The sequence below is a fragment of the Sprattus sprattus genome, assembly GCF_963457725.1.
Source record: "Sprattus sprattus genome assembly, chromosome: 3".
NCBI classification, from domain to species: domain Eukaryota; kingdom Metazoa; phylum Chordata; class Actinopteri; order Clupeiformes; family Clupeidae; genus Sprattus; species Sprattus sprattus.
Window position 1 is genome coordinate 28,253,494 of NC_137922.1, and position 10,000 is coordinate 28,263,493.

Below are 10,000 nucleotides of genomic sequence, written 5' to 3' on the forward strand. Positions count from 1 at the left end.
ACATGTATAAAACGAGTGGGCTTAAAGTGTTATAAATTAACACATACCTGTCAAAGATGTTTTTAAACGCCCTCATCCGTGCATGTGCTCCTGTCAGTTTCGGATCTAACGTTAGACAATGAAGAGGCAAGGGAGGAGTAGTGGGCAGTGTTGGGGAACTACACGGCTTCATTACGACATCAAGAGAGGACATGCAATTATCTTATGACGCCATCAATATGGGACGCCTGTGTTTGAAGATAAAAGTTAAAGTAAGTTTATCACACGAGCTCTGCATATCAGATATATCGAAGGATATTTGATAAGAAAACTATATGTATTGGTTAAATTGGTTACATACTGTTTGACCATTTACATAACTGACCATTAGATTTTAAGGACCTTTATTTTGTTATGGCATATCCTACGTATGGAGCGTCATTGCGTCAGATCAGCTGGGCGAAGGGAGAAACGTTGGAACAGCCCACTTGAGAATGTTTTTGATTTTCAAGAAAGATTCATTTTCGTGTGTATAAATATCTGACATGGTTTTCTGACGTGTCGAAAGATATAGCTACAACAGTTTCAGTTTGTGAGTTGCCGTTTCCTATTCTAAATCAAAACCATGGTAAGTTTAGACTACGAGTAACACTAGCCAACACTTGTTCAAAGTCGCAGTTAAAGTTTGTTAAAGGCATGTTTACGTTTTTAATTCTTTGAGTTTGACTATGTCCATGGATCATTAGGGTCGTAATAGCAACTACCCTAAATGTCCAAACTATTCATGTCCTACAAATCATAGCCGATTAAGCTGCAGTAGCTTAACACCCCAGATTATTATTGAACGTTTGGCTAGCCTTGTCTGCAAACAAGTCCTTTCAATATGGAGCTAGCCTATTGTTAAGAATTACAAACTTGTTTCCATTCTTTTGTGCAGTTTCTGATATTTTAGCATAATGATTAAGTTAATCATTAACTCATTGACCTTCGGTAGGCTGTAAAGTACAGCCATAAAGCCACAGGCTAGGCTATTTAATTAGTTTATCGGAGCCTATGCGTGTATGAGAGCCGATAGAGTTTAGATACAGGTCTGAATGGGGTTGGCTGGGGTGGAGGAGCTGGTTGGCTTGGCTCTAGCCTGTTGACATCGGCGGAGGACGATTGCACAGTGTGATACAATATTCGGAATGACTAAGATTATCATCTTTTTCCATCCAGGCTGGATGGGAGGCAAATATAGGCTAGCCTATTCTTTACATTCGATTCAATTCAATTGTAATAATATAGAGCCATAAAAATACAATTATTTACAGAGCCCAGTGCCTGGACCCTACATGCATTTAGGCCTATGTTGAAAAGAATAATACAGGTCTACAAAACCAAAATCCATGTAGGCTATTGTTTATAATGAAATCATTTTGTTTACATCGATAAACAAACACCTCATCAACTGTCACAGTATGGCATCTGCCGCATCATGACCGAACTGATGCGACCTCCCGTCCCGTCGTTGCGAATAACGGTTCACGGTCAAAGCGCCTATTCTTTGCGCCCTCGTGCTGGAGTCAAAGGAACACGCGCTCCCGACATCCATTCTTGGAGAAACGCGTCCGTTCATGCGCACGCACGCAGTCGAGTGGTCCGGAACAGCGATGTTTTGGCAATATCTCAGCCGGCATGCACGAGATGCGCCGAAGGAATTTGAGGAAAACTGAGGAATTTGGTGTCAGATATTAGCATAAAGATGGAACATTTTGTGGGAATTTAAATATTAATAGAGGTGGGTGTGTGCTTTTTGAACTGTGTTTAGTTTTTCAACAATGCTTTAGTGCAGACATTTCTATCCTTGTTCGTCCGCAGCTGATGGAGACAAATAGACCGTTAAAGTGTCGTCAGATGGATATTACGATGACGTGTCCTGCAGCCTGGCTCTTAATAGTTTTATATTATCCGTATTAATCATTTTTGCCTCAAAGGAAACGAACGGAGCAGTTCTGCCCTGGCGCCAATGAGGAAGGGAAAAACGCAGCGAGCTCCCGGTATCAGCCAGGTGAGCTCAACGCCGACGCGATACCCTTGTCGGGCCACTCTGGTGGTCCACATCACGGCAGAGACAGGGAATGCCTGAGGGGAATAGCAAGGAAATGGGAGCTGACGCTGCCATTGATTTTAATGTGTGTGTTACTCAGTTACCCGATCTCTCTCTCTCTCTCTCTCTCTCTCTCTCTCTCTCTCTCTCTCACACACACACACACATACACAGACACGAGCTGGTCCCTCTCCTTCTCATCCTCCCCGCTGCTTTATTCTTGCAGAGGCGCATCTCGTGAAACGGATAAATGCCCTCGCGTGAAGAGCCGTTGCCGCGAAAAGGAACACATGTCGTTCTTGGTGAGTGCCCGCGCTCTCCATCTCCCGCCACTAATGACACGCAGCCGTCTCGGCATGCGCTTCATATTTCACCTTGCTTCATGTTGACATCTGGACTTCAGGGGGGCACGTTTGTTGTGCATAGCCTTGTTTTGGGTGTGTGTGTGTGTGTGTGTGTGTGTACTTGATAGATATTAGGGTTATGAGTTATACTTCCTGTCAGTGCTGATTACTGTGACCGTGGATAGTCTATCCTTCCCATGGAGTTTCTAGCAGATAAACGTTCCCCATTAATCTTGAATCCTCTCTAGAGAGAGAGAAGTAGCTCTCCATTAGCATCCCTCTCCTTCCCCACTTCCCTTCCATCTCTCTCTCCCTCTCTCTCTCTCTCTCGCTCCCTCTCTCTCTCTCTCTCTCTCTCTCTCTCCCTCCCCACGTCCCTTCCATCTCCCTCTCTCTCTCCCTCTCCCGCTCTCTCTCTCTCCCTCTCTCTAATTCCCTCTTTCGTTCTTCTCTGTGGTAGTTCATTGCTCATTCCTCCTCCATTGCTATCCTTGTATTCCTCTGGCAGAGAGCAGTGCTCTGGTCTGCATCTGCATCTGCATCTTGTCCGGTTCTGAGCACTGGCTCGGGTCGGACACAGATGTGGTCAGTTCCAGAGCGAGCTGCCCACTGTCTGTGTGTGACTCTGGGTTATCTCTCCTGTCCGCCCAGCCAACACAACCAAGTGGAGAGGAGAGGAGGAGGAGAAGAAAGGGAGAGAGAGAGGAGAGGAGAGAAGAGAAGGGGGGATGAAGAGAGAGAGAAAAGGGAGAGAGAGAAGGAGGGATGAAAAGAGAGAGAAGAAGGGATGGAGATGGGGATAGAGAGAGGAAGAGAGAAGGAGGGATGGAGAGAGAAAAGGAGGGATAGAGAGAGGAGAAGAGGGGGATGGAGAGAGGAGGAGAGAGAGGCAGAGGAGAGGAGGAGGAGAAGAAGAGGGGGATAGAGAGAGGAGAGAGAGAGATGAAAAAAGAGAGGGAGAGAGAGGATGGATGGAGAGGGGGATAGAGAGAGAGAGGAGAGGAGGAGAGGGAGAGATAGAGAGAAAGAGAGGGATGAAAAAAAGAGGGAGCCCAGGCAACCAACTGCCCTCCAGCAGCCGGTCATCACCACTCACAACTTCTCTTTCCTGAGAATGGCATGTCTCTCCTCCCGGTCACACTCTTGGAAAAACCAGTGCTTTGCCTTATCCCAACAAGGGAACACTCTCTGAAGACCCCGTAATGGTTTTTTATCCCAACAAGGGAACGCTCTGAAGAACCCATAATGGTTCCATTTACGGTGCTATTTTTCAGAACTAAGTGTTTTTTGGTGAGGATAATGCATGAAGTTGTGAAAGGCTCTGGAAGGCACCTGGTTTTCAGAGAGTGTCGCCTACCTGTCATCTTATTGGCTGTTTTCTGAGAGTGTCCCCTATCTGTCATCTCATTGGTTGTTTTCTGAGAGTGTCCCCTACCTGTCATCTCATTGGGTGTGTGCTGCACCCCTGACTCCTGATGACCTGTCATCTCATTGACTGTTTTCTGAGAGTGTTACCTACCTGTCTCATTGGGTGTTTTCTGAGAGTGTCCCCTATCTGTCATCTCATTGGCTGTTTTCTGAGAGTGTCCCCTACCTGTCATCTCATTGGGTGTGTGCTGCATCCCTGACTCCGCCTCTTTCACAGGGGCGTGTCTCATTCCTCATCACTCCTCCTCCTCTCCAATAGGACTGCTCCTGCATCTCCTCCCACTCTCAGGTCCAGCCAATCAACATAGAGGACCAGTATGAGGACGTCAGCCAACAATGCCTGGTTAGTAAAGAACAGCGAACCCCCATTCTGGGTAGCACCGCTTTGCAACAGCGCCCCCTTACTGTCAGGAGTAGTCCTAGGTTAGTGCACCCCTACTGACGTGTAGAAACAGCGCCCTCTGTCTGTCAGGAGTAGTCCTAGGTTAGTGCACCCCTACTGTCGTGTAGAAACAGCGCCCTCTGTCTGTCAGGAGTAGTCCTAGGTTAGTGCACCCCTACTGACGTGTAGAAACAGCGCCCTCTGTCTGTCAGGAGTAGTCCTAGGTTAGTGCACCCCTACTGACGTGTTAAAACAGCGCCCTCTGTCTGTCAGGAGTAGTCCTAGGTTAGTGCACTCCTACTGACGTGTTTCAATCCACACTCATTCCACAGGCATTCCCCCTTGGTCTGGTGTTACTTTCAAAACAGTCCCCAGTTTGAGTAGTTGTGTCTTGGAGCAGTGGCATACCAGAAGAGTGGTTCCTACCTACCAGTGTGGCTTTACTTGTTCACAAGCCTCAAGAACAGCATGTCCTCTTTGTCTAGTGCATTCATTACATAATCACCGTGAGTGAGCGAGTCCATCATCCTGTTAAGTTAGACGTGGTCTCTTTGTCTAGTGCATTCATTACATAATCACCATGAGTGAGTCCATCATCCTGTGACGTTAGACATGGTCTCTTGTCTAGTTCATTCATTACATAATCACCTTGAGTGAGTGAGTCCATCATCCTGTGAAGTTAGACATGGTCTCTTGACTGAGCTACCATGTTAACTCATCTGGGTCTTGCCCTGAGTGATCTGACCTAACGAAGCCGCTGTGAGAGCCACCGATGGCTTCAACGTCTCTAAGCTCTTCAGAGCATCTCCTTAATAAGCCCCTCAATGCTCACAGACTCTGGACACGTTTCTTTAGGGTTTGCTTTCTTAGAAAGGTGTCATAATGTCTGTGAAGTTCCATCTCTGTGAAGTTTTCCCATCACTGTCTAAGGTCATGACCTTCTTCTCAGTTCATGTCAGTAGTTTCACCATTTCCAGGTGCTAAGAAGCAAATAGTGTTTGGTGTGACGTTAATAAGTCAAAGTCAAAGTGTTTATTGTTGCATGCACCAAATTGCTTCAGCACAGAAAAATTCTTAGGACTTGTTTGTGCTTATGCTCACAGATGCTGGAGACGTTTCTTTAGGGTTTGCTACCTTATAAAGATGTCATAATGTCAATCTGTGATGTTAATACATGTCTGTGCTCAGTGAAGTTAATGCATGTCTGTGCTCAGTGGCGTCGGCCTGTTTGTAGGACATGCCCCTTATCTAATGTGTGCCAAGCTGAATGCGTCAGGGAAGCTCCCTCGAGCACTTTGGGGAGCGGAGGGGAGAGGTGCGGTGCGGGTATATTTTGTATCCCACACACGGATCGGACAACTAAGAGCAGAGCGGAGAGGCGGAGGCCAGTGCAGTCATCCCGGCAGTGCACCATTAGAAACAGTGTTTGTGAGTTGTGTGTCCATACAGCCTGGAGTTCTGGAGTGCTGGAGTGAGATGTGTCTATGTAGCCTGGAGTTCTAGAGTTCTGGAGTGCTGGAGTGAGATGTGTCTATGTAGTCTGGAGTTCTAGAGTTATGGAGTGAGATGTGTCTATGTAGTCTGGAGTTCTAGAGTTATGGAGTGAGATGTGTCTATGTAGTCAGGAGTTCTAGAGTTCTGGAGTTCTGGAATGCGATGTGTTTATGTAGTCTGGAGTTCTAGAGTTCTGGAATTCTGGAGTGAGATGTGTCTATGTAGTCTGGAGTTCTGGAGTTCTGGGCAGAACCCAAGGTGCAGCAGAGCTACGGAACTTTCATGGGGGAGGAATATTGCAGGATTACTGTAATTAGCTTAGCATTAGCCTATCAGCCCCAGTCTATCTGCCCCAGTCTATCTGCCCCAGCCTATCTGCCCCAGCCTATCTGCCCCAGCCTATCAGCCCCAGTCTATCTGCCCCAGCCTATCTGCCCCAGTTTATCTGCCCCAGCCTATCAGCCCCAGCCTATCTGCCCCAGCCTATCAGCCCCAGTCTATCTGCCCCAGTCTATCAGCCCCAGTCTATCAGCCCCAGTCTATCAGCCCCAGCCTATCAGCCCAGCCTAGTATGTGCCCCAGTCTATATGCTAAGGGTAACTGGCAGAGCGGCTGCTATTTAACCAGAGTAATCTGTGCTTCAGTTTACACCCCTGCAATGGGATTCTACATACTTGTAAGATAAGATCACCTTTATTGATCCGCAGGGACTATTCTACATAAGATAAGATCACCTGTATTGATCCACAGGGACTATTCTACATAAGATAAGATCACCTGTTTTGATCCCATGCAGGGACTTTCGATGTATTCTATGTCAAATCCATATTTCGGATGTTTGACCCAAATGCATGTTGATCAGAGAAAGGCCATGTGTTCATCACTGGTGAGTCAGCTGGTTGGAGTTGAATTGTTTGAATTAGTAAAACATTCATGCAGCCATTGTCATTGTCATTGTCCTATCATCCCCGTTCTCTCCTGCTAAGTGTAGATGCTCAGGTTGCTATGTGGGAACCTGGTTGCTCCGTGAAGATGCTCTGGTTGCCTTGGTTTCTCCTGCTACGTGATGATGCTCTGGTTGCCTTGGTTTCTCCTGCTACGTGATGATGCTCTAGTTGCCTTGGTTTCTCCTGCTACCTGAAGATGCTCTGGTTGCCTTGGTTTCTCCTGCTACCTGAAGATGCTCTGGTTGCCTTGGTTTCTCCTGCTACCTGAAGATGCTCTGGTTGCCTCGGTGTCTCCTGCTACGTGAAGATGCTCTGGTTGCCTTGGTTTCCCCTGCTACATGAGGATGCTCTGGTTGCCATGGTTTTTCCTGCTACCTGAAGATACTCTGGTTGCCATGGTCTCTGCGGTGCCCCTCCTGCTGCGGTGTTTTCAGCATCAGCCCTCTCCCTGTGACCCGTCTGCTGAGAGGCTGCTGCTGCGGCTGAGTCGGGACCAGTGCTGCCTGGGGGGTCGTAGCACACACACACACACACATACACACACACACACACACACACACACACAAACACACACTGTCAAGGTCGAGGCTACCGCAGCAGAAACCTGATCCCAGGTCAGGGATGGTGCAGCCCCACAGCGCTTCATCTTCACCCACTGGAACATGTGCTGATACAAGCAGTCACCGCGGTCCTCTCAACCATCAGCCTGTGTAGACATGTAGCCTCCAGCCATACACACACCAGCACAGCGCCCCCTGGTGTCCACACCATGCAGCTCCATCTCATACAGTCACTCCATAATGAGCCAGCCCCACATCGCCATCATGTGGTAGTCACTGGAATAACATTATCCTGCGGTGGTTGTAACCAGTGTATTTACATGTGTTTAGGCTGTTTAGGCTTTAGGGTGTGCTGTGTGAACTATGTGTGTGTGTGTGTGTGTGTGTGTGTGTGTCGTTCCCAGGGCAGTGATGTTCCGGTGTGTTCCGTGTCTGGTAGTGCAGATGACCTCTCATCGCTCCCTTCTGACCCCTCCCACTACCATCTGCTGTCAGAACTCGGTAAGAAAAACGCTACGCTTTTCTCTCTCTCTTCTCTCTCTCTCCCTCTCTCTCTCCCTCGCTCCCTCTCTCTCCCTCTCTCTTGCTCTCTCTCTTTGTCTCTCTATCTCCCTTTATCTCCCTCTCTCTCTTTGTCTCTCTCTCTCCCTTTGTCTCCCTCTCTCTCTTTGTCTCTTTCTCTCTCTCCCTTTCTCTCCCTTTCCCCCCTCTCTCTTTTTGCCTCTCTCTCTCCCTCTCTCTATCTATCTCTCTTTCTATCTCCCTTTCTCTCCCTCTCTCTCGCTCTCTTTGTCTCTCTCTACCTCCCCCTCTCTTTCTCTCCCTCTCTCTCTCTCTGCTTCTCTCTCTCTTGTCTCTCTCTCTCCCTTTCTCTCCCTCTCTCTCCCTCTCTCTTTTTGCCTCTCTCTCTCTTTCTCTCTCCCTCTCTCTTTCTCTCTGTCTTTCTCTCTCCCTCTCTCTCTCTCTTTCTCTCTCCCTCTCTCTCTCTGTCTTTCTCTCTCCCTCTCTCTCTCTGCTTCTCTCTCTTGCTCTCTTTCTCTCTGCTTCTCTCTCTTGCTCTCCATCTTTTTCTTTCCCCTTATCTCTGTCACCGCTCTTTCTTGTCCTTGTTGTGCGTGTGTGTGTGCGTGCGTGTGTGTGTGTGATGGGTGTGTGTGTGCGTGAGTGCGTGCATGCTCCTGTGCATGCATGCGTGTGTGTTTGAGTGTGTGTGCATGCGTGTGTGTGTGTGTGTGTGTGTGTGTAGGAAGGGGGTTCAGTAACCTGAGCTGTGTGAGTATGGCGCGTCACAAACCTACGGGCCGTCTGGTTGCTGTGAAGACCACCAACCTGGACGAGTGCACAGAGGAGGAGCTGCTGCACCTGCTGGTACTCACACACACATGCACACGCACACGCACACGCACACGGACACGCACACGCACACGCACATGCACGCGCACACACACACTCACACACACACACACACTCACTCAAATACACAAGCACATGCACATGCACACGCACACGCACACGCACACGCACACGCACACGCACACAGACTCAGACTCACACACAAACACCCACACACACTCACACTCACACTCACACTCACACTCACACTCACACTCACACTCACACTCACACTCACACTCACACTCACACGCACACACACACTCACACACACAGACACACAAACACACACACACACACTTAGACTCACACACAAACACACACACACACAGGCACGTGCACACACACACACACACTGATTAATGATGCTGTGTGTGTGTGTGTGTTGTGTTCAGAATGAGGTTCTGTTGTGTCGTCTCTTCCGTCACCCCAACCTCCTGACGTCTCGTCTGGTCTTCAGCTCACACTCTCAGCTCTGGGTCCTGTCACCACTCATGGACTACGGTAAACACCTCTCCATCTCTCTACCCCCCCCCCCCCCCCCCCCCTCTCTCTGTCTGTTTCTCTCTCAATCTCTCTCTCTCTCTCTCTGTCCCTCTCTCTCTCTCTCTCTTTCCCCCTCTCTCTCCTCTCTTTCTGTCCTTCTCTCTCTTTCTCTGTCTTCCTCTCTCCCTCCCTTTCTCTCTGCCCATGTCTCCCTGTCTGTCAGTCTTTGACACACACACACTCGCTCTCTTTCTCACACACACATTCACTCTCTTGCTCTCACATGCTGTCATGTTTTGTGTCTGTCCATATCATGCTGTCCTGTGTGTGTGTGTGTGTGTGTGTGTGTCCTGTGGTCCTCTCCTCGTCTCCTATCAGGGTCTGCTGACTCCCTGCTGCGGTCCTTCTTCCCTGACGGCATGAGTGAGTCTCTGATCGCCTACCTTCTCTATGGTGTGCTGAGAGCGCTCCAGTACCTGCACCACATGGGCTACGTGCACAGGTGAGTCATTTACACCTGCACAACATGGGCTACGTGCACAGGTGAGGCACCATCAGAACAGAGGCACAACAGACACAAAACAAGGCCAACAGTAACCACAACAACAGTAACTAGTTACAAAACACTTTCACCTTTCAGCAGGGAAGTGTTACACCTTATGCCTCAAAACTAGTCCTGGTTCTCAGTGTTCTTAAAAGTCTTTCTCAGCCAGCCTCCTCTTACAATGAGGCACCCTTTAAATAGCCACTTTGTCTTAATAAGTTCCAACATTCAAATCAGGTGTTCCAACCAACAAGAGGAAAATCTGTGTCCAGAGAATGTAGACGCCGACATCTTTCAACTGCTCAGTCAGTCATAGAGCCCTACCCAACACCATCCAGCAGACTGGGAGCGAGAG

General features: G+C 48.6%; 2 protein-coding genes across 4 annotated transcripts in view; one reads left to right on the forward strand and one right to left on the reverse strand.

The window, feature by feature from the left end:
* The window catches only part of trak2 (trafficking protein, kinesin binding 2), a 33,265-nt gene extending 33,134 nt beyond the window's left edge, over positions 1-131 (reverse strand). For 2 of the 3 annotated variants that reach the window (XM_080834870.1, XM_080834868.1), the window contains exon 1: positions 48-131. The gene's annotated coding sequence lies outside the window, so the exon portion shown is untranslated. The remainder of the gene's footprint in view (positions 1-47) is intronic. The other variant, XM_080834869.1, reaches the window with a different exon arrangement.
* A 317-nt stretch (positions 132-448) lies between these two features.
* The window catches only part of stradb (STE20 related adaptor beta), a 12,709-nt gene continuing 3,157 nt past the window's right edge, over positions 449-10,000 (forward strand). The window contains exons 1-8 of the mRNA XM_080835740.1: positions 449-607; positions 1,956-2,029; positions 2,295-2,370; positions 4,100-4,183; positions 7,628-7,724; positions 8,470-8,591; positions 9,011-9,119; positions 9,480-9,603. Of these exons, the coding sequence (XP_080691866.1) occupies positions 2,359-2,370; positions 4,100-4,183; positions 7,628-7,724; positions 8,470-8,591; positions 9,011-9,119; positions 9,480-9,603 (548 nt within the window). The 5' untranslated portion in view covers positions 449-607; positions 1,956-2,029; positions 2,295-2,358. The remainder of the gene's footprint in view (positions 608-1,955; positions 2,030-2,294; positions 2,371-4,099; positions 4,184-7,627; positions 7,725-8,469; positions 8,592-9,010; positions 9,120-9,479; positions 9,604-10,000) is intronic.